Source organism: Rattus norvegicus, chromosome 7 (genome assembly GCF_036323735.1).
Source record: "Rattus norvegicus strain BN/NHsdMcwi chromosome 7, GRCr8, whole genome shotgun sequence".
Lineage (NCBI taxonomy): Eukaryota > Metazoa > Chordata > Mammalia > Rodentia > Muridae > Rattus > Rattus norvegicus.
In genome coordinates, this window is record NC_086025.1 from 77,616,800 (window position 1) to 77,642,129 (window position 25,330).

Sequence of the window (25,330 nt, forward strand, 5' to 3'; positions counted from 1 at the left end):
GGAGTGTTCCTCTTTCTCCACATCCTCACCAGCATTTGCTGTCACCTGTGTTTTTGATCTTAGCCATTCTCACTGGTGTGAGGTGAAATCTCAGGGTTGTTTTGATTTGCATTTCCCTTATGTGTAAAGATGTTGAACATTTCTTTAGGTGTTTCTCAGCCATTCGGCATTCCTCAGCTGTGAATTCTTTGTTTAGCTCTGAACCCCATTTTTTAATAGGGTTATTTGTGTCCCTGCGCTCTAACTTCTTGAGTTCTTTGTATATTTTGGATATAAGGCCTCTATCTGTTGTAGGATTGGTAAAGATCTTTTCCCAATCTGTTGGTTGCCGTTTTGTCCTAACCACAGTGTCCTTTGCCTTACAGAGGCTTTGCAGTTTTATGAGATCCCATTTGTCGATTCTTGATCTTAAGGCATAAGCCATTGGTGTTTTGTTCAGGAAATTTTCTCCAGTGCCCATGTGTTCGAGTTGCTTCCCCACTTTTTCCTCTATTAGTTTGAGGGTATCTGGTTTGATGTGGAGGTCCTTGATCCACTTGGACTTAAGCTTTGTACAGGGCGATAAGCATGGATCGATCTGCATTCCTGTACATGTTGACCTCCAGTTGAACCAGCACCATTTGCTCAAAATGCTATCTTTTTTCATTAGATGGTTTTGGCTCCTTTGTCAAAAATCAAGTGACCATAGGTGTATGGGTTCATTTCTGGGTCTTCAATTCTATTCCATTGGTCTATCTGTCTGTCTCTGTACCAATACTATGCAGTTTTTATCACTATTGCTTTGTATTACTGCTTGAGTTTAGGGATAGTGATTCCCTCTGAAGTCCTTTTATTGTTCAGGATAGTTTTAGCTATCCTGGGTTTTTTGTTATTCCAGATGAATTTGCAAATTGTTCTGTCTAACTCTTTGAAGAATTGGATTGGTATTTTGATGGGGATTGCATTGAATCTCTAGATCCTTTTTGGGAAAATGGCCATTTTTACTACATTAATCCTGCCAATCAGAAGCCTTTCTTGAAGGAGGAGCTTATGGGTGCTGCTATTTTGTGTTTTTCCTACAGGCACTAGCATCGTTCCCTTTCAGAAGAAGCGACTGACCCATATGTCAGGGTGGATGGCTCTGATTCCAAACGCAAATCACATAAACTGGTATTTTAAAGGGGTGGAGCACTTAACCAACATATCATACACTTCCACATTCTATGGATTTAAGGTAAAGAAAGAGCTACAGAAAACAAAACAGCAGTCCGCACTAGCATCCTCACAAAGCCATCTCTTTCTTCTCTGAGAGTGTGTGTGTGTGTGTGTGTGTGTGTGTGTGTGTAAGAGAGAGAGAGAGAGAGAGAGAGAGAGAGAGAGAGAGAGAGAGAGAGAGAGGGACGGAGGAGAGAGAAAGGAGAGAGAGATCCTTTTCTTTTCAGTGATAGAGCTATCATTGTTGACATAGTCCTGCAAAATGTCAAACGTAACATTAATGCCAATTGAAAGGTAAACTGGAACCAAACTTTGGTTGTAGCACTCTATGTTGGCTAATGACACAAGATGAAAACTAAGTCATAAATAATATGAAGTGTATTTTTACATAAATCAAGCCACACTTTTCTGCATCTATTTTAGGAAGAAGACTATGTAATTATATCACATAACTTCACTCAAAATCCTGATATGTTTAATGTTGTTGATATGAGGAATGGCTCTTCAAATCCACTGAATTGGAATTCTAGCAAGAATGGTGACTGGCATCTCGAAGCAAACACCAGCACTCTCTATTACTTGGGTACATATTCATTACACAGAGTGTTGTTTTACCTAATAATTTACCTAAGGAGGAGAGCAATTTCTTAAAAGAAATATGTGACATACTGTAGCCTGCATTATCAGAACTTGATATATATTTGTTGAGTAAAAATATTAGATATAAAGATAATTCTAGAACATCCTTTAATTTAGAAAACTTGTTTTTTAAGATAATACTAATATAATTACACAAGGTCCTGATTTCTTTATTTTACAATATTAGATTCAAATAGAATGACAACTGGTATATATCCACTAATATTTTTTAAATTATTTTTAGAAAATAAAATTATTTAAGAATAAGTTTAAACTAAAGTATAAGGTATTCTTATTTTCCATGCATGTGTGTATGTTTATCTATGTTTTGTTTGCATATGCATATATGTATCATGTACAAAAGAAGTTGTAGGCAGTTGTCGGCTGTCATGCGCATGCTGGGAATAAAATCAGGTCCTCTGGAAGAGTAGCCCATGCTCTTAACTGCTCAGCCATCTCTCTAGTACCTTAAGGCATTAGTGTTTGTCAAGATACTTTTCATTCTCCTTGATACTTCATCTCAATATACTATCTATCTTGGTGAATTTCTCAATGACTATTTTCTGTTTTGGAGTAAATGATATTTTCAATATGTATAGAGTTGAGTACTTCAACCAACATGTTAACATATTAAGTGAAAATTATGTTGATTTTGTTCCAGTGTCAGGGAGAAGCGACCTTCCTCAGAGTCAGCCCATCTCTGGGACCCTAGATCCTGATGTAAAGGATGTGATTATTAATTTCCAAGCTTACTGCTGTGTTCTCCAAGACTGCTTTCCAGTTCATCCACCATCAAAAAAAACAATTCCCAGGAAACGGCCAGCCACTTACAAGTACGTAGGCTTTTTTCAGTGGATTTTGGTCGACAACAGACATCCCACACTCACATTTTTCTAATTTTATAATCCATTCCTCAGGGAAAAAATAGAGAAAACTCATGAAACATATATGTAAAAGTTGCTAACAGTCTTATGATTGTGGAACATTGGTCACCTATCTTAATTTTTTCAGCTAAAATCTTTTCCTTCTCTCTTATCAGTTTTTATGGCTCTCTAGTTTTTAACCATATGAATCATCCCTCTTTAATTAGTGTGTAAATGTCTCATATATATCATTACTAGTCATTTCCAGCAAGAAAATATCAACTTTGTAATTACACCCCTTAGGAGAATTTTCATTAGCAAGTAGTTTCTTGAAGGCATAATTACCAAAATGGTAAGGCCTTCTTTTTCCAATGGGCTCCCCATGTTTAATTTGTATTTAATGCAGCCTGAATTTTGGGTATAAACCCATCACCCCAAACTCCTACCCTGCTTCTGTTCAGGGCCTAACGTCAATGTATTCTAGACAAGTAAGACGTTGTTTCCTGTACATCAGTTCAAGGAATCTGCACAAATATGACCTCATGTACTCTGTGACCTAGAAATATTTACCAGAGACCCGTAAATAGATAGAGGATGCTCTGATTTTAAATTTTCTACGGTCAGATCTTATAAGACAACAGAATAATTGACATATCTCAAATTAAATTCAATTGGTTTAATTAAACTACAATATTTCAAAATAAGGATTTGATGAAAAGAAATGTGTCCAAATTTTTAAAATTATTTTGCTCAATTGAAAAATTACATATGTTTTTTACTACTAATTGTGCATATTAACTTGACTAGCTGGTAAAATTATTAAATATCAACTTCATATTCTACTGTTCCTAAGACATTTAATATAATGCTGTGCCTTAAGAAAGTACTCATTAGGGCTGGAGAGATGACTCAGCGGTTAAAAGCACTGACTGCTCTTCCACAGGCCCTGAGTTCAATTCCTAGCAACCACATGGTGGCTCACAACCATCTGTAATGGGATCCAATTCCCTTTTCTGGTGTGTCTGAAGACAGTTACAGTGGACTCATATACATTAAATAAATCTTTAAAAAGAAAAAAAAAGAAAGTACTCACTAAATACAGAGGTGATTATTAATGGAAGTATTACTATTTTTCCAGTTTATGGTCAAATGAGTCCTTTTGGCAATCATCCCCAGAGAACAACTATACTGTACCTCGCCCAGGAGCAAATGTAATTATTCCTGAAGGTAAGCACATAAATAAGTAAAATGTTAGCGTTTAGGAAACACCAATGTTGCAGTGGAACAGATGTAGCAGTTGTTATGACTCTGTCTTTAAAGCATTCCACATTAGGGGAAAGCAAGCAAGTGTAAAGACATGGGCTTTGTTATTGTGTCTGGGTATAAAAAAAAACTCTTCCAGTTTTCTGTATATTTAAATCTATTAATAATAACATTAGCTGGGTGTGGTCGCATGTGCCTGTTTTCCCTGTGGCTCAGAAGACCAAGAAAGGAGTGTTGCTTTAGCACAGGAGTTCAAGGCCAGTTGCAGAAACATAATAACACCGTTTCAAAACAGAACACTAATAACAGCAACCCAATGACAATATCATGCTTTCTGTGAGCTATAGGAGTCATTACATGGAAGGAATTCATGAGCCTCCAAGACAGGACTGGCTGTTAGGCTTGTCGATATTCTGCTGCCAGCCATGGTGTTCTGGTTGGGCTACATTTCTTACCATTTTTTAGGAACATGGATTGTAGCTGACATGGATATACCTCCAATGGAAAAACTTATTATTTGGGGAGTTCTAGAAATGGAAGATAAATCTGAGGTGGGAGCTGCAGGCCCTGCTTATAGAAAAGTTGTTTTAAATGCCACCTACATATCAGTGCAGGTAAGAGTGAAGTCTTATAATTTACATTATTCTATTAATTTCTGGTGTGAAAACTTGTGGAATTGGTAATAAGAAAAATAGTGTGTAGACATGCATGCACGTGCACACACACATGCACACATACAACACACACACACACACACACACACACACACACACACACACACACGTTACCATAGCCCAGAAAATGTAAGCATCACACATATCCAATGTATTTCTGCTCTTTTTAAATTGTGGCTTCATCTTCCTTACTCAGATACGTAACAGCATACTCTTTAGTGTGTGGTTGTCACTCTCTTAGCTATACTTAAGATATTCTTCATTATCATATAAATATATCATTATATAAAGATTAATTATTTATTATGCATTCACACCAACAAATACCAAATTCTTAGGTGTTCTGGGGAGAAAAAGCAAAAGATTTTATTTAAAAAAAAAACAGACAGCATTTTGTAATAATGAATGGGCAGCGATGGGCTTATGAAATCAAGAGTAACCAAGGGAGTGCTTCATTGTTGGAACAATCACGCCATTCCTCTACAACCCTCAGGTGGTCTCGAACTTGTAAGAGCTTGATCAGTTTAATTGTTTTACCTCCTTAGTACTATTTATGAGAAGAGTGGCTGAATAAAAAAGCTATTAGGGATTGCTTGAGGAGAGCATTTACTGCACAAAGAGACTTCTCTGGTCAGACCCAAGAGCTGCAGTGGTTCATGCTTAGAGAGGTATGAATGCAGTTTGATGCTATGTTCACTTAGCAGCATAACAACAGTGGGTTCACCCACTCGGATTCTTAGCCAGATTAACATGTTCCAGTAGATGGCCCCCTACACATGAGGAAATGGGCAACAGGAATTGGTCTGTGTAGGTTGTTTACGAAAATGAAAATTAAAAAAAAAAAAAGCCATGAGGTTAGGAGCAGTGGGGAGGTAGGAATGGATCTGGGAGGATGGGAGTGAGGGGGAAGAGTGGGGATGGGGTGTCAGTAGGATCCAATATGAAATTCTCAAGGAACTAATAAAAATGCTGTGCTAAAATTGATTTAGCCTTTCTTTATAAAGTATAAAGTACAGGAACTAATTTTGATGCTTTACAGAGCATAAAATTTTGGACAGATGTAAGGGTTTAAGGTAAAATAAAGCTACGTGTGAATAATATATTAATAATTAATGTATTATTAATACTAATAAAATATAGGTTGGGTAATGTTTGATGTGTTGTCTGAAAGCTCTCACTTCATCGGCAGTTTTCTCAGCTGTGAAATAAAAATTAAAATATAAATTCATGGGGTTAGCATAAAGAACATTTATAATTAATACAGATGAAGTCTTACATTAGGTTTACAAGTTAGCAAGCATTTGAGGGCAGCCATCATTATTAGCAGCAATGGTCATAACTGGTATGGCTGAAATAGAAGTGGTCTGAGCATATTTTGTGTATGACGTATTGTATCCAAATACAGTGCAGTGTGTTCAAACATCACTAGCTTACATCTTAGAAGACCTTAGTTCTTGGTCTGATCCTGACAGTAAATTGATACTGAATTTGCCCTTGGAAAAAATCATTCAGACTACCTTTCCTAAGGGTAATGAGTTAAAGTCAGTTCCACTTACAAGAATGATCTAACAAAAAGCTTTCATTTTTATGACAGACACTTCCAGTAACTTCTTAATTTTCTTTTATGGATGACGTTTTTCTGCTCATTTTTTTTTAAGTACTAACAATTTTCCGCTTCACTGTAGGGAGGGAGATTAATTGGTGGCTGGGAAGATAACCCTTTTAAAGGAGAATTACAGATTGTTCTTCGAGGGAATCATTCTACCCCAGAATGGGCTCTTCCAGATGGACCAAATCAAGGGGCAAAGGTCTTAGGTATGTGTTATCCCATGCTAAATGTCTCATCATTTTTCTTAGTCTATTTTAAAAGTAAACAGGATTTATAGCATTACAATCTTTTATAGCCATTTATTTATTCTAAACACAGGAGTGGAATTTTTAAAATGTTAGACAGTGTCATATTACAATTTAGTAACCGATATGAATGTGTATATTTCAAATCAAACTATTAGGTATTGTAAAACTAAATTTAGCAAAGCTCTACATATTGGTATAATTTCTCTGAAATCTTTCCTTGATATATAAAAGAACAATAATACGTTTTCATATTTTGTGCCTCTCCGCAGACAGACCACTCTCCTAACTTAATTCCACTTTCAGTATTCATAAGCAGACGGTGGCTCAGTATTCCATTTTCAGTATTCATAAGCAGACGGTGGCTCTACACTGAGCGACTCACAACTGCTGTTGAGCTTAATTTCCCTGAGGCATCAGTGTATTGTACACAGTTCTATTTAAATCTGGAAGGCAAAGGTCTTAAAAGAGTTTAATTTGGCCATAATTAACAGCTGCTTTTATTAATACTGCTCCATATTCATTTAAGAGGCACATAAGTGCATCACAGACACAGGCAAACTCAGTCTTAAAGATATTTGGATTTCTGCATTTTCAAAAATGGCATTATTACAAATATTACAAACAACATCAAGGAAAAATACTTTTAAAAACATATTTGTTTCCAGTTCATACCTTGAGGAAAACTGGTATTAGGGGACCACTTTGTGTCTTTTTAGTTAATCTGTTTGTCTTACACATATACTGCTTCTTTTCTAATATCTATTGTGTTTTCATTGTGTTAACATGGTTAAAATACATACATCATTTGTTCTTAGAAGCTTTTTGGTTCTTTGCTGACATGTTATGGATATATGAGGCACAGATCAACCATTGTCAACAGACAAACACACCTTTATTTAGAATACTGCTCCCTACTATTAATTCAATTGAAATATAGTTAATCATTTATGTGAATCTGCATTAATTTCATTCTTATTATTTCCAACATAATGTTGTGGTAAGCCTCCTGACTTACGTTTCCTTTCGTGCCGGATTTACTATGGTCTAGATTCCTAAAAATAAGTCAAATTGCCAACACTTGCCCAGCCAACCTCAATTCATTCCATTCATTCTCGAATGTTACTAGCTTGCTGAAATACATCAGTAGATAGTCCCATTCTATACTAGTCCCTAACTCAGGACTGTGTGCAAGTAAGAATTCTTTTCTCCTTCAGGAGTGTTTGGTGAGCTGGACCTGCATGGACTTCCACATTCAGTTTATAAAACTAAACTGTTGGAAACTGCGGAGGCAGGTTCCAAAATCTTATCTCTGGTGGATGCTGTGGATTGGCAGGTAAAAAACAAAAATACGTTATAAAATGAATGTGAACTGTTTACTTGAAACAGTTTCTTCTCTGTTTTCTGTTTACTCCCTGTAATTAACAGTATGAGAACTGTATATCTTACAGTCAGCTTGCAAGGGATGACCTGATAACAAGTAGTTTAAAATTGTGATGTCCAATTCTTTGAACTATATAAATAGCATCATGGGCACCTTAGTTATAAAAGAAAAAATATGAAAATTGTTGGCTCTAAATATTTGTAAATTCTTGCAAAAAAAAGACAGTCAGTGGGGTTATTTTATATATATTTTACTTTTAGTTTGGTTACCTCATCACTTGTTAGTTTTGATGTTAGATACTTAACACTTAGGAAAAGAATAAACTTTGAAACACAGTGACCTTAAGTAATGCCTATACTAAATGAGAGAACAGTGGGATATAAATAGTAACTTTATAATTTAGCCTTTTTTACATTTAGTTTATTCATTACTATTTGTTTCTGTGTGGAGGTGGTTGAGGGTAGAGGACATGGCATACATGTGTTTGTGGCATGGAGTTTTGTATATGCATCATGGTACATGGATGAACATCATACTCTAAAATTCTCAACATCAACAAGGCATATTTATTGTTAGAGACCTGGATGGATAGTTTATTATTTCCGGTAGTACCCTGACTGCTTCTAAGACAAAAATGTAGAATCATTTAATGATTGCTACTAAGGACCATAGACTTACTTTTCAAATTACTCTTGCATTTGGCCCTTGAATTTTCCTAAGGAGGGAGAAGATATTGTGATAACTACCACGAGCTATGATTTACATCAGACGGAGATCAGAAGGATTGCTAAAGTCCTACATGGGCGCAAAGTTCTCATCCTCAATGATAGCCTTTCCTACACGCACCTTGGTAAGTGGCTGCTCTCTAACCAAGAGGATATATAATTAAAGTGTCTGGAAATAGTCATATTTTAGTTATGTACCTTGTTTGATTAAACTTCACAAATATTTTGCCAGAATTGTTGCTTTTGGTATCAGTGGACTCTACTGTTTATATCTTGCCATCCAATATCCTTCGCTCTAAATATTCTTCATCCATTCACCCATTCAGCAAATATTCAATGAAGAGCATTTGTATAACATTCTGTAGAGTATGTCCCTGCCTTTTTCTTTTCTAAGTTTCCAAGGAATCCTTGGTATATCATGGTATTATAAAAACTTTTATCCAGAGGTTGGAGAGATGGCTCAGTAGTTAAGGTCACTTTCCAGAATTCTGGGTTGCAATTCCCTATAGCCACACAGTGACTCATAACCACCTATAACTCCAGTTTCAGTTGACCTAACACCCTCTTCTGGCCCCTGAATGCACAGAGACATGCATGTGGTACTCAGACATACATGCAAACAAAACACCATAAACATACCATAAAAAACAAGACAAGATAAAAATTGTGTCAGATACAGAACTACATATTTATACAGAATTCTGGTTCATATGCAACATGCATATGAAAGCAGAGCCAGCCAGAGCTGGGAAAAATAATATGTATTCCTTGAAAATTCTACTCAGAGCCTAGGCTAACATTCTTTAAATAACTCTGTGTTTCCTCGCTGAATAAAATTAAAACTAGCATTTCAATAATGTTTTCATGTATAATTTGATATAATTGCAAACTATCTCCAAAAAGTATTAAGCAGTACCTCTTATTTAAAATAATCTTAAGCACTGTCTGTTCCTATTTTTCTTACTTTCATTTGCATGTATTCATTGTGCATGGTATGTAATATATAAGGATGTTTTCATACAAGTATATAATGTACTTTGACTCTAGTCCTCCCATTCTATCTTAAGATATTCACTATTCATAAGAGTTAAGCCCTTAACCAAGCCTTTATATTCATCAGCAATGGAATGGATAAGGAAAAAATATGTAATATATGTTAAAAGTTTTAGGCCATAAAGAGGAACAAAGTTATGTTTTCAGGAACACCAATTTAATTGGAAACAGACATATTGACTGAATTAAGTTAGTCTCAGGAAAAGCAGTATCAGACTTTTTTTCACATTGTGCTTCATAGATTTTATAAAAGTATAAAACTGTTTAAAAGGGTGGGAAGCAATAGCTCCTTAATTTCTACCTTTTCTAATTAATCTTTTATTTTAAAGAGGTGATATATATTGGATGGATTAGTATCTAAATAAAACAAAATCTTGATTTCAGTTTGCCATTTATCTCTGCTTAAGCAATATATCTAGTCACTTTATACATCGATGTCAACATCTGACCTGTTAAATGTCACCTTCCATATTGTAAAGAAACTAATACATAAATATTTCCTAACATTGACAATTACCCATTTGTCTGGCTGCAGCTGAAAGACAGTGGATCCCTGAAACAAGTCAGAGCTACACGTTATCAGCTGATGTCGGGATACTGAGTAGGAACATCAAAATAGTTGGTGAAGATTACTCAGTTTGGTCCAAGGACTCTTTTGGTGCACGGATCCTAGTTGGCTCATTCACTGGAAACATGATGACATTTAAGGGTTAGTATAAGTTCAGTCCATGTTTTCCCAAGTGACACATGACATAGTCTCCTGTACTTATAATTCTCACATCTCCATAGGACCACACAGAAAAATAGAGCTTCAAGTGTGATTACATATTCTGCGTGTTACTCTCTGAAGTGTAACATTATGAACTATTTATTTCATCTTCATAGACAGTAAAAATGACTACGCCTGAAATGGAGCTAAATGTCAGCCAGACTTTTCACTAGTCAAACAGAAATTATTTCATAACATCTACTGTGTTTAAGGAAAACTTCAAATACACCAAATGCAGAGAAAAGCAATGTAGTAAATTTCAATGTCATCCTCATCTCTATCAATGTACCAATTCTATCCAATCTTGTTTTATCTGGTACTATTTTAACTCTGTCATTCCCTCCTCATTGTAATCTAGAAAGTGTTTCTTTTTAAACTTTATTAAGCCTTATGGTCTTGAAGAAGAGTCCTACAGTAAATGCAAAAAAAAAAATCTTTGATTCTCATCTCATACAGACTATTGAATGATTCTCCAGATAATCTACTGTGTGTGTATTTCCTTGTATGTGAGTGTGTCCATCTGTCTGTCTGTCTGTATCTGTGTATCTGTGTGTGAGTGCACACATGTGTGCATGGGCATGCCCACACAGGCATGCTCATGTGTGTTCAGACACAGGTTCATGCATGTGCATATGTTGGCCAGAGTTCAACATCAGGTATTTCCCTCAACTGTTCTCCAACTTATTTTTTGAGACCAGGTCTCTGAACCTTGGGTAAGACTATTTGGCTGGTGATCCTCAAGGATCCTCTTGTCTCACCTCTCCAGCAGAGGAACTATCAAACACAGAACCCACGCATGACTTTTTAGATGTGCTCCGGGGGGGGAGGTTGTTAGAAATCAGGACTTCATGTGTCGTGTCCAGAATTTTATTTTCTGAGTCATCTCCAGCCTAACAAGAACTTTGTTTTGTTATTAGTTACCTATACGAACCATACATTTAAACATATTTATTATGCTCTAATCTACTGTGATTATTTCATTGATACTCAAATGCCCCATTATCTATCTTAGTAGCCTTTCCATTTTGAGTCATAAATTCTTTACAAATGAATTAATATTTTTGAGTCTTCATTCTTCAATATCCAAATATTTATTGTAATATTTTCTGTAATTAAGGGTCAATCATTTCTGTAAGTAACCCTGGCTATGGTCCAGGGAGTCCTAATGAATCTAATCAGTTTCGAGGACATCTGGAACTTTCAGAACTTGGCACAAAGTAATCTCTTATAGATCATTATTACTGTGATTGCTGATTTACAATACCATCTCTTGCCCCTCAGTGATACTATGACAAACTGACTGACAGAGGAGTGGCAATGCACATTCTGAGAGTTTCTGAAATAGAATTCTCATAAGAAAAGCTCTTCATAGCAACAAGATTGAAACATCAGATAAATTATATCCATGCCTTAGGTACTTTCTTAGCAAGGCAATATTATGCTAAAGGAGAAGAAAATTTGTTTTTTAGATATAATAAGTAAATAATACAAAAGAGAATCTTAGATATTGCAATGGTTTGCAATCTTCCAAAGACTTTTTATATATTTTAGATAAATGTTAAATTTATATAATTTAAATCTTATAACTTTATGGGGAAAAGAAGCTATTGGAGATAAAATCTAAGAGCAAAAAGACTAAGAAATATTGTTTCATTTGAAGTAAAGGAGCAAAGAGAAATAAGGTTCCCATGAAGAATTTGAGTAGTTTTATTCATTTTAGGATATTTTCTTTTAATCATCTACTCCCTAGGAAATGCAAGAATCAGTAATGTGGAATTTTATCACAGTGGTCAAGAAGGCTACAGAGACAGTACAGATCCAAGATACGCTGTGACATTTCTTAACCTGGGACAGGTTTGTGCTTTACTTTTACCTATGTTCCAAATAAAATATCTTTTGTGCATAAAAAACCTTTGTTCTAAAAAGAACCTGCAAATTGGAGGCTGGGGAGTTGGCTCATCATTTTAGAGCACTTCCAAAGGACCTGGGTCAATTTCCAGAACTCACATGGCAGCTCCTAACTATCTGTAACTCCAGTTTCAGAGAATCTGAAACCCTTATACAGATACTCATGCAGGCAAAACACCAACACATATGAAATAAAAGGAAATACATTATTATTTTTTAAATCCCTGAAAATAAAGTAAATCAAACAGCTAAAGGTTACAAAAGTTCCTTAAGCAAACCTATATATCAGGCTTAAAGTAGAAAATCAACTAGCTTTATAGCCTCTTTCTTAACGCATATATCCTTTACTTGCATTGCTTAACCTATGACAGGTTTGTGTTTTAATTTTAATATATGCTCAAATTATAAGACCTGCATTTTAAATATTACTTGACCACATACCTGTCTCTTCAGGTAGGAAAATGTATCTTCTAATACAAGGAAATGTCCCCAGCTCTGTTGCACATCAACTTGAATAGACTCACGGTAGCATTATTTCTTTTATTTACGATCAATAAAACCATAGGAAAAGCAATAGAATTGAATGGTGCGTGTTATGGCACATGAAGTCAGAGGACAGCTCTGGGACTCAGTCCTTTCCTTATACCATGTTGACTCTGGGGACGGAACTCAGGCTGTCAGTCTTGGTGGACAGCACACATACCTGCTGCACTGTATCACGGGTCAACTTTACTTTTCAGTCACTAAGAATAACTTTTTCTAAATGAGTGTTGCTTATGTGTCTCAAAAGACAAGCAGACCTTAATATCTGCATTTATATTTCCAGCAAAAAATGGGAAGTAATTATGCTAAGAAGGCTGGAGAGCTAAGAGACATTGGAAAGAACATAATTTTTAGGTGAAATAAAACTTATGTTTTGGAGGTTGAGGTTGAAACCTCTTGAGCCTGTAATATGGCTCAGCAGGTATATGTACTTTCCACTAAAACTGACAACATGAGTTCAATCCCCAGGACATACTTAGAGGAAGGAATAAACTGACTTCCAAAAGCTGTTCTCTGACTTTCATACATGTGCTATAACATAGACACACACACACACACACACACACACACACACACGTGCATATGCACACAAATAAGGGAGGAGAGAGTAAATAAATAAATACAAAGGAAGTTTTTAAACTTAATACTTCTGACTTATTCACTGACTCATGTGGATTAGGCTCCTTACCTGGAGTGTTATTATTTAGGTCGGGAGGTAGGGTGTTCAGTTCTTTCATTTGTTTGTTTTGTTTTGTTTTGTTTTGTTTTTTTGATAGAGGGTGTGTGTGTGTGTGTGTGTGTGTGTGTGTGTGTGTGTGTGTGTGTGTGTGACCTTGGCTGTCTTAGCTTTTTAAAACTCACTCTGTAGACAAAGGTAGCCTCAAACTCAGAGATCTGCTGGCCTCTACCTCCTAAGTTCTGGGATTAAAGGTCTGTGTCACCACTGCCAACTAATTGTTCAAATTTTAAAAATCACTTCTAAAAATTAAGCACCTTTATGACTATCTTCTTAAAGGTGATAATAGAAATATAAACACACAGAAAAACCCTTGAAAAAATTTAATCTCAATATGCCCATATGCTTTTTTTACTTTATTTAGTCATAAACTCACAACATGGAAATCTTCTGTAATTAAAAGGGTATAAGAAAATCATCTCTTTTAAGAAATAATATGTGTATATGAGTAAGGCTTATTTATTAAAATCACTTAATTAAAATTTTTCTTTAAACGTATTTAAATTTTATTACTGAAAATGTTCATCTAATCCAAATGTTCCCTAGATCCAAGATCATGGCTTGTCTTATGTTCGAGGCTGTGCGTTTCATCATGGCTTCTCCCCAGCAATTGGTGTGTTTGGGACCAATGGGGTAGACATAGATGACAACATCATCTACTTTACAGTAGGAGAAGGTAACATGGCAATATAGTGGGTCACATAGTGCATCCTTGGAAGTAATCTTCCTGAGAAATCTAAGACAATGCTATTTAGTTGACCTTTAAGTAAGGGTGGGAGTGGTCGGTCTGTGCTGTCCAATAAGATAATCACTAAGTCACATGTGCTTAATAAACTTCTGAATTGTGGCTCATGCAACTGTGGAGCTGAATTTGTATTTTGATTTTGTTACTAAATTTAATTTCCATTCAAATAGCCACCCACCTGTGGCTGTAGTATCAAACAACATAGAGCTGACTCTAACATGAGTTGTCTAATCTCTAATCTTTTCGATTACTATGATGTAGGCTAGAAAGAAGCTTCAGTGATTAAAAGCAATCGTTACTTTTCCAGAGAGCCCTGGGATTCCTAGAACCAACATGGTGGCTCACAAACATCCAGATCCAAGAGATCTGATACCCTCCTCTGACTTCTGCAGGCACCAGACCTATGTATGTGGTGCATATCCATACATACAGACAAAACACTCACAAACATAAAAACAAGTAATCTAAAATTTTTAATTATTATGACTTTATGATACACTTTAAATGTGCTTATTATCCTATGTGTATGAAAGAAGGCATCCATTCTATATCATGCATGTGGAGGTCAGAGGACAACTTTATGAAGTCTGTTTGCTCTCTCTATTACTATGTGGGTTCCAAGAATGGAAGTTAGGTAGTCAGGCTTTGAGGCCAGCAACCTTACCCACTGAACCAGAGTCTGCTGAATTGCTGTGACTTTTAAAATACTCCTTGCTTGTCAATCAGAAACAGTATCCACTAGTAAGGTCATTTTAATAAAAAATTATATACAATATGAGTATGTTTTATCACTTCTACCATACGAAGTATACTACAAAGTCATTCAATGTATACAAATGCTGTGTATATATTTATTAAAATCTGAGGTGAAACAACTAATGTAACAAGTGTCTAGAACATTCTAATTTAGCTTGTCCTCTACAAGAGAAAGTCCACTACCAAAAGGTTCAGGGCACCTTTTCAAGTCTCATGCTGGAAAAAAAATTACTTTGCAGAAACAACGAAAGACATCGTCTATAGTATCAGTTACAAAATGAATGTATCTTTTGCTGTCTTTTTTGAAAACAGGTATAAGAATATGGGGGGATGCCAACAGAGTACGTGGAAATTTGGTCACCCTTTCAGTTTGGCCAGGAACCTACCAGAACAGAAAAGACTTGAGTTCGACACTTTGGCACGCAGCAATTGAGGTAGGGAGAACACCTTCATAATTTTAAATAAGTATAACATCAACATCAATTCTGTGAAAGTTGAAACTCTCAAATTTGAATTAGATTTCTTTCTTAGATATTGATATCCGATAAAACAAAGTAGTTGAAGAAGTTAATGAACATTAAAAAAAATACTTAATATGGGACTAGAGCTTTAACTTAGTGGTACAGAACTAGCATATAAAGCACAGAGTACAATTTCCAGCACCTCAAAAGGAAAAACATGCTGTGGTTTGTATATATTTGTAATGTATATTTGAAGGGGATAAGCTATTATAATTAAAGCAAAATAATGATTTTCTTATTGTCAAACACTTACATTGCTTGCATAAGTGTGTAGTAGACTAACCCCGAGCATTTTGTTTGTTCCTGTGCCAGATAAACAGAGGGACCAATACAGTCTTACAAAACAACATAGTTGCTGGATTTGGAAGAGTAGGATACCGCATTGATGGTGAACCATGCTCGAGTGAGTCCTTTCGCATAGAGCTGCCACAACTACTGAGAAACTTGTCCATGTCATGAAAATCAGTGACTATCATTTGTCATTCGGATGTGTATTATCTCCTCCTTTTAAAGTCAAACACAAGGGACATGGTTTCAAAACCTTCCAGTCTGGCAGATAGATCCACTTGATGGGGGGTGGGGACAAGGGAACTGGAGATACACGCAGGAGCTTGTGATCCCTGGGCAAGCGCTCTATCACTGAATTATACCTATAACCTTCAGGCCCACTTTTAAGAAAGCTTCCTCTTTCTAATGTTATCATCCCCAAATTCCAATGGCTGGTTCAATTCTTTTTTTTTTTTTTTTTGGTTCTTTTTTTCGGAGCTGGGGACCGAACCCAGGGCCTTGTGCTTCCTAGGCAAGCGCTCTACCACTGAGCTAAATCCCCAACCCCTGGCTGGTTCAATTCTTGATTCAGTGGGTATTAGAAGAGTGAGAACCTTGTCCCACTTCAGCTTTATTCAAACCAGCGTCTCTATACATGTAATAAATGCCTCCTGATCTAGAACAAATGTCTAATAATTACATATTAAAAGTCACATATATGAAAAATTCAAAGGGCATAGTCTTCATATACACTGCTTCCTTGCATTCATGAAAAATCAAGAACTAATCAAATACTTATTCTTTTGATGAACTTGTGAGAACTCAGGAACATTTACATATTTCTGATTAAAAATGCCCTCTGCATAAGAGATTTGACAATGTCTACTAACATCAGGTGTTAATCTACTTGGAGTATCCATTCCTGGAAACACAGCTAATAATTGTCTTTCCACCTGTAAAGATGGCTTGTACAGAGCCATGCCTAAACCTCCTGGAGAAGGTCTTTTCTCTTCCAGCCCCTCTGTATTCTCACAGAACCAAACTGGATATCTGCCCCATCCTGGGCTCACAGACTGAGGACCTGTGGACCACCGTTCCCAACTGCCCGCAGTCCCCAGCAGTCTGGGTATATAGGAGATTGGGAACCACAGCATCTGTCCCAGACCTCGATGTTTCTCACCTTGGAAAACAATGGCTGGGATCCCCATCACAAACTCTGTTCTACCACCCCTGAGATGCTTGCCGGCAGCGCTCTATGCTCAGGCACCCCTACAAGCTAGGCATGCAGTCCTACAAGACAACTTGTGTTCCTTAATAGTTAGATATGTAGAAAAAGGACAAACATTAGAACACAAACAACTTTGAAAATAAGCTGAAAATGATGAAGAAATTTTCAGGATGTTTCAGGAGTGTGCAAGGTGCCGAACGATATAGACAAATTTTTGGTTATTGTTTGGGTATAGTGTTTTGTGAAGGAAAGAAAATGAAAATGAGTATGGTATTTTAATTTACATAGACAACTCTCTTTGCTCCTCTCTTTGTCCTCTTGCTCTTCCCCTCTTCCCTTTTGTCCCTTTTCTTCCCATTGCCCTCCCAACTTCTCTCCACATGCTCATGGCCGGCCTTTACTCTCCTCTTCTACCTTTCTTCTCTAATTAAACCTCTCCACGAGGGAAAAAATTTACATAGACAAACTTTGTACTACACAAACAAGGAAAATTTATGGAAGGTGTAAACATGGGAGTGGTATGACATGGCATTCATTATTACATAGTTTTCTACTTCCTTTATGTTTTAAGGATGTACATAAATTATTGCCAGATCATAAAGGAAAATAAGAGTTGGGAAATTATAGGGGAAAACACTTGCCTCACAAGCATGAGGATCAGAGTCCAGATTCCCAGTGTCCACAGACAGGAGATGCTATAAGAAAGATAGTTAGCTAATCTACCAAAATTAGCAAGCTGTGCAGTCAAGTGAGAGATCTTGCCTCAATATATTGTGAAGAGTGATGAAGGAAGAGAGTCAGTGTCACCCACTGGCCTCCACACACATACACATATGCTCCCAGGCACTCACACATCCACCTACACAGGGAAATGTTCACACACACACACACACACACACACACACACACACACACACAAGTGCACATGAGAGAGGGAGAAAGAGACACAGACAGACACACAGAGGAGGGCAAGTTTCTGCTTGAACTTAAGGAAACTTAAAGAATATTTCAAAAATGGGACTTTATCTGAAAATTTTGTATTCCTTTAGTGTTGCTTTTGTTTCACTGGAGCACCATCTATCACAGCTTTAAGAAGAAATTATGTATTTACCATAAGGCCCAGCTCCTCTGCTAATATTCTAGTTAATGAGCTATTTATTCTTAATATTATAGAAATCATTTTCATCTATTCAAAAACAATTTCATTCAAGCTGGTTTTTTATTGTCCAAAATATACTTTGAGGAAAAAAACAACTTTATCAAAAGATAAACTAATTCCTGATATACGGTTTAATTAGCTTCAAGCAGCATTTCTTTGACATGTGAAAAAAATAAATCTATAGTTTTATAAAACTTCTATAAGCTTTTTCTTATAGCTTTTTCATAAAATCAAAATATAATCCCTGGGTTTAAATATTTACTAATAGAGTATAATGATGCATAAATATATTTTTCACTGATTGTTGGTATTACTAAATAAGAATGTTTCTAGTCTCCAACCTGCTCTTACAGAAAGCTCAGGTTCTATTCCTACTCCCTCACAACTATTTGTCACTCCAGTTTCAGAGCATCTGCGACCTTCTTCTGGTTGCTGTGGACACCAGGTTCACAAGTGATATATAGATAAACAGAGAAAACAACCACATAAAGTAAAACAAAAATTTCAGATGACAGCAATTTTCAAAACTTAAAAAGGTTTTCTTTGTTATATTTATATCAATAGATATATAAAACATCAAAGATGACAAGGTGTTTAAGTTCATAGAATATTTGTCAGTTTGTCCAGTCCTTCCCAGACACTTACTGCAGAATTTGGTGGCCTATATGGCTCTGAAGAAAGGGCTATCTCTTCCAAGGGATTTCATTATATAAAAAAGAAACAACCAAAATTTAATAGATTCTTTTGGGGAAACAAACTCAAGCCAAACTCAGAAAGACTAGAAATAAATGATAAAATTCAAAAGATTAGGAAGAAGGAAAGTGAATGGAAGATGGAGGAATTCGTTATGGGCAGACCTCAATGAGCTACTATCTTAAGCTCACGTTAGAGAGGATGCTGCTTGAGTACATATAATGTTTCCAATGTACTTAGGCCATTGATCCAATTTGGACTTAACTAAGACTTCCATTAAAATCTTCAACTATATAGTACATCAATAGTAACCATAGTAATTTTTTGATTGAGAGAATTTATAAGCTATCTTATTTGATTTATTTAGTTTGATTTTAAGATAACTCTGAATTAGAGATTAAAACTGTTTACATACATGGAATCTGGGTTTTTAAGAGATAAACCCCTTTCCCAAGGTCATATATATATAATATATATATATATATATATATATATATCTTATACACACACACACACACATAACATTTAAGGAACACTAATGGAAGTGGATTGGATTGAAGTGTTATTTTGAATCAGATATTCAGTAACAGCCTTTTAAGAAACTGACTCTTGGGGTTGGGGATTTAGCTCAGTGGTAGAGCGTTTGCCTAGCAAGCGCAAGGCCCTGGGTTCGGTCCCCAGCTCTGGAAAAAAAAAAGAAAAGAAAAGGAAAGAAACTGACTCTTGAAAATTATGTGTTGAGAAAAGGGCAGTAACAAAGAGATAAGGATGGAGGTGAAATTTATACAATGTAAATCACTGTATTTTAAGCTTACACTTGTCTTCATCTAAACTTCACGGTCACTTAAACAAAGTCTATGCTTGTTGTAAATTGATACCTATATTAAGGAGTTCATAGTATAAGTGACCAAAATTTTTGTAAGTGGATACACAATTATTATAAGTGATAAAAGGCAAGTTAAGCAAAAATAATGCCAAGCAAAGAGAACCATGAATAATGATCCATTAAAGCACTACCAAATTAAAACTTTTACATTGGAAAAATATAGAAAAATAGTAGTGTATTTAACTGGTAGTGATGACTAAAACTATAAAACATTCCTTGTAATTTTGTACCTGGTTTCATATTTTCTTCCAAGGTCAGGCTAATCCCATGGAAAACTGGTTTAACAATGAAGCCCATGGGGGTCTGTATGGTATCTACATGAACCAAGATGGCCTTCCTGGTTGTTCCCTTATACAAGGATTTACCATTTGGGCATGCTGGGATTATGGAATTTATTTTCAGGTAAATGTGATGGAAAATGGTGATGGCTTGTTTTCTTTTCTCTTATGCTTGCCCTTAGCACTATATAAACTACTCCTTGTATTACAGACCATGGAGAGTGTGCACATCTACAACGTGACCCTAGTAAACAACGGGATGGCCATCTTTTCAATGATCTACATGCCATCTTCTGTGTCCCACAAAGTTTCCAGTAAAACAGTAAGAATTAAGGTAAGAATGCAAAGAAATGGTGACAGTGAGGATAGTAAAACTGTTGAATGTCTAATTAGAATAATGTCCTTGGTGTCTCTTTGAGATCATGTGACCACCCTCTCCTTACCTCTGCCTTCTGTTCTCACCTCTTCTTCCCAACACCATCTGCGACAGTTCACTGCTAATTCATCGTCTCCACCAAGGTTTTTCTGAAGCAACAGAGATGCTGGTAACACTGTCTCCATTTTGTATTTCTTCTCTTGATGGAAATGTCTGTGTTTCTATCATCGCAAAAACAGAGTTTTTCATTTAATCTTTCTTGCCCCTTTTATGTGAGACTCATTCCTATTGACTCCATCAGTCTCAACATTTTCTTTCTTGATCTTTGTTTAATGAGCAGTCTACTTCTAAGTGTTTTAGTTTGCTTTTTCTTACCATAGTTCACTGTGGCCATGCTTTTCTTTTAGGAAGAGTGAATATTAACACTGTATTTTTTGGCTGTTTTTGGTAGAACTCATTGATTGTTGGAAGTAGCCCTGAGTTTAACTGCTCTGACATCTTAACTAATGACAGTCCTGATGTAGAACTCACTTCTGCACATCGAAGTTCTAGGCCCCCATCAGGTAAAAACTGGGAATCTTAGTGTTGATTTTGATGTGTCTGGATATGTAATTTCTGCTAATTTGTTTCTTGCTATTGAAAGGTGGAAGAAGTGGGATTTGCTGGCCAACATTTGCTTCAGCTCATAACATGGCACCGCGAAAGCCTCATGCTGGAATCATGAGTTACAATGCCATCAGTGGCCTTTTGGATGTCTCAGGCAAGTTTATACACAGTCTTTCACAAATGTACTCAGTGTTTCTAGGAATCTATAAAGGTCCTACTAGTTAATAATGCTTCATTGTCAGTGTAATGTATCTCAGTCGATTTTTATAGTAACCTGTGGGATATAATTTAATAGGACAATAAAATAAATTTCATTTCAAAATATATTTCGAGAATGGCTCCCTAGTGAAGTTGACACATGTAGGTGTGTGTTCTACATTTGGAAAGGGAATGAACACTAGTCTGTGGGTATGGAGGAGGGCACATCACATGTGAAGTCAGAGCGGGGTGCTCCTCAGGCTCCTTCATTCACTGTCTCAGTGCCTTGAGATATGGAAACTCACTGTTTTGGCTAAGCAGCTAACTAACAAGTTCACAAGTCCTGCTTGCATCTGACCTTGCAAGACATGAACAGCTATGTGTGGCCACTTGCATGGACTCTAAGGATTCAAACTGAGGTTTTCATACTTTCAGACCAACCAATTGTACCCCTGAGCCATCTCCAGAGACCTCTATAATGTTTTTATAAATTAGTCTATTTAATTACATCTCAAATGCTGCCCCCTGCTGTCTCTCCCCTCATTCCTCCTCCCCTTCACCTTTGAGATGGTGCTGCTCCCTGGATATCTCCCAATCCTAGGGCCTTCGGATCTCTTCAGGATTAGGCCTCTCCTACTAAAGGTAGACAAGGCGGTCTTCTATTATATATGTGCCTAGGACCTTGGACCAGTCCAACCAGACCAGCTTTTTGGTTGGTGGCTCAGTCTCCAGGAGCTTCCAGGGATCTGAATTAGCTGGCACTGTTGGTCTTCCTGTAGGGGTTGCCAACCCCTTCAGTTCCTTCTACCCTTGCCCTAACTCTTCCACAGAGTTGGTATCTGCATCTGATTCAGTCAGCTTCAGGGTAGAGCTTCTCAGAGGTCAGTGATGCTAGGCTCTTGTCTGCAAGCACAACATAGCATCAGTAATAGTGTCAGAAATTGGTGCTACACCCCACAGTCCACGAAGTGGAAAGGAAATCAAGTTGGGCCAGTCACGCATTGGTCATTGTTTCAGTCTCTGCTCCATTTATATTCCTGCATTTCTTTTAGACAGGAGAAATTTTGGGTTGAAACTTTGGTAGGTGGGTTGGTGTCCACATCTCTCCACTGGGGTCCTTTCTGGTTACTGGAAGTGGTCTCTTAGGTTCCATATCCCCACTGTTGAGCATTTCGGCTAAGGTTACCTACATCCTGTGAGCCTTCCTCATCCAAGGTCTCTGGGACTTCTTAGAGACCTCTCCAGACCTCAACAGCAGCAAATAGTTATTTCCATTCATTCTCTTGAACCTCTGGACCTTTTCCTGCCTCTCCCAATCCCTGATCCTGTCCCCTATTCCACTACCGCTCTCTGATCTAGGTACTTCCCTTCCTCCCTCTGCCTTCCATGAATATTCTGATTGCCCCTCTAAGTAGAATTTAAGCTTGGACCAACCTTCTTGTTTAACTTCTTTGGGTCTGAGGGTATATCATGAGTATCCTGTATTGTATGACTACTATCCACTTATGAGTGAGTATATACTGTTTATATCCTATTTGGTCTGAGTTTTCTCACTCAGGATATTTTCTAGTTCTATCCATTTGCCTGAAAAATTCATGATGTTCCTGTTTTTAAAAGCTGAATAGTATTCCATTGTGTACATGAAACACATTTTCTGCATACATTCTTCAGTTGAGAGACATCTGTTTTGCTTCCAGTTTCTGGCTATTATGAATAAGGCAACTATGAACAAAGTGGAGCACTTGTCCTTGTTATGTATGTTGGAGCATCTTTTGAGCCCAACATATATAGCTGGGTCTTCAGGTAGAACTATTTCCAGTTTTCAAAGAAACCATGGTTTGATTTCCAGAGTGGTTGTACAAGTTTGCAATCCCTCCAGCTATGTAGGAGTGTTCCCCTTTCTCCACATCCTCGCCAGCATCTTTTGTCACTTGAGTTTTTGATCTTGACTATTCTGATTGGTGTAAGGTGGAATCTCAGGGTCAATTTGATTTGGATTTCCTTGATGAATAAGGATGTTGAACATTTCTTTAAGTGCTTCTCGGCCATTCAAGATTCCTCTGTTGAGAACTTTTTTGTTTAGCTCTGTTCTACATTTTTAATTGGGATTTTGGGTTTTTTCAAGTCTATCTTCATGGGTTCTTTATTTGTTTTAGATATTAGCCCTCTCTTTGATGTAGGGTTAGTGAAGATCTTTTGCCAATCTGTAGGATAGCTACCATTTTGTCCTGTTGACAGTGTCCTTTGCCTTACAGAAGCTTTTCAGTTTTATGAGGTCCCATTTATCAATTGTTGATCTTAGGGCCTAAGCTATGGGTGGACTCTTCAGGAAATTTTCACCTGTACCAATGCTTTCAGGGCATTTCTCGTTATCTCTTCTATTAGAGTCAGGATATCTAGCTTTATGTTGTGGTCCTTGATCCTCTTGGACTTAGGCTTTGTGCAGGGTGATAAATACAAACCAATTTGCTTTCTTCTACACTCAGATTTCCAGTTAGAATAGCATCATTTGTTGAAGATGCATTCTTCTAACCATTGTATGGCTTTGACTTCTTGGTCAAAAATCAAGAGTCTGTAGGTAGGTGGGTTTATTTCTGGGTCTTTGATTTTTTTCTATACCAATACCATGTAATTTTTTTCATTATTGCTCTGTAGTACAGCTTGAGGTCAGGGATTGTGACTCCTCATGAAGTTCTTTTATTGTTCAAAATTGTTCTGGCTATCCTGGGTTTTTTGTTTTTATATATGAAGTTGAGAATTGTCCTTTCCATGTCTGTGAAGAGTTGTGTTGGAATTTGTATGGGGATTGCATTGAATCTGTAGATTGCTCTTGCTAAGATGGCCATTTACACTGTATTGATGCTACTAATCCATGAACATGGGAGATCTTTGCATCTTCTGAGATCTTCTTCAATTTCTTTATTTAGGGATTTCTGAAGTTCTTGTCACACAGGTCTTTCACTTGCCTGGTTGAAATTACACCAAGATATTTTTTATTATTTGTGGCTATTATGAAGTATGTTGTTTCCTTAATTTCTTTTTCAGCCCCTTTATCATTTGTATAAAGGAAGGATGCAGAATTAGTCGAATTAATTTTATATCCAGCCACATTGCTGAAGTTATTTATCAGCTGTAGGAGTTTACTGGTGGAATTTTAGGTGTTGCTTATATACTATTATATCATCCAGAAAATATGATACCTTGACCTCTTCCTTTCCAATTTGTTTCCCCTTGATCTTCTTTTGTTGTCTTATTGTTCTAAGTAAAACTCGAAGTACTATATTAAATAGATAGGGAGAGACTAGACAGCCTTATCTGGTCCATGATTTTAGCGGGGATTGCTTCAAGTCCTCTCAATTTAGATTGATGTTGGCTATTGGCTTACTGTATATTGCTTTTATAATGTTTAGGTATGTGACTTTAACTCCTGATCTCTCCAAGACTTTTAACATGAAGGGCTTTTTCAACATCTAATGAAATAATCATGTGAATTTGTTTATATAGTGGATTATGTTAATGGATTTTTGTATATTGAACCATCCCTACATTTGTGGACTGAAGCCTTTTTGATTGTAGAGAAAGATGATTTTGATGTGTTCTTAGATTTGGTTTGCAAGAATTTTTTGAGTATTTTTACATCAATAGTTATAAAAGACTATTGGCCTCAAGTTCTATTTCTTTATTGGGTCTTTTTCTGGTTTAACTATCAGGATGACTGTGGCCTTATAGAATGAATTAGGTAGTGTTCCTCCTGTTTGTGTCTAGAAAATCACACATTTTATCTAGATTCTCCACTTTTGTTATATATTGGTTTTGGTAGTAAAACGATTTTTTTAATTTCCTCAGTTTCTATTGTTATGTCTCACTTTTCATTCCTAATTTTGTTAATTTGGACAGTCTCTATGCCGTTTAGTTAGTTTGGCCTGTTGATTTCCTCAAAGAACCAGCTGAGATGTCTCCAATTTCTTTATGAAGCTACTTAGTGCTATGAATTTGCCTGTTAATATTGCTT

General features: G+C 36.5%; 1 protein-coding gene across 2 annotated transcripts in view; it reads left to right on the plus strand.

Moving 5' to 3' along the window:
• Positions 1–25,330, plus strand: part of Pkhd1l1 (PKHD1 like 1) — a 174,932-nt gene that overhangs the window by 111,737 nt on the left and 37,865 nt on the right. For both annotated transcript variants that reach the window (XM_039079161.2, NM_001034931.2), the window contains exons 51-67: positions 1,062–1,213; positions 1,618–1,777; positions 2,495–2,666; positions 3,835–3,923; positions 4,425–4,573; positions 6,319–6,448; positions 7,705–7,823; positions 8,592–8,721; positions 10,185–10,358; positions 12,169–12,272; positions 14,152–14,281; positions 15,419–15,540; positions 15,940–16,030; positions 20,114–20,262; positions 20,350–20,472; positions 20,966–21,077; positions 21,158–21,274. In XM_039079161.2, the coding sequence (XP_038935089.1) occupies positions 1,062–1,213; positions 1,618–1,777; positions 2,495–2,666; positions 3,835–3,923; positions 4,425–4,573; positions 6,319–6,448; positions 7,705–7,823; positions 8,592–8,721; positions 10,185–10,358; positions 12,169–12,272; positions 14,152–14,281; positions 15,419–15,540; positions 15,940–16,030; positions 20,114–20,262; positions 20,350–20,472; positions 20,966–21,077; positions 21,158–21,274 (2,223 nt within the window). The remainder of the gene's footprint in view (positions 1–1,061; positions 1,214–1,617; positions 1,778–2,494; positions 2,667–3,834; positions 3,924–4,424; positions 4,574–6,318; positions 6,449–7,704; positions 7,824–8,591; positions 8,722–10,184; positions 10,359–12,168; positions 12,273–14,151; positions 14,282–15,418; positions 15,541–15,939; positions 16,031–20,113; positions 20,263–20,349; positions 20,473–20,965; positions 21,078–21,157; positions 21,275–25,330) is intronic.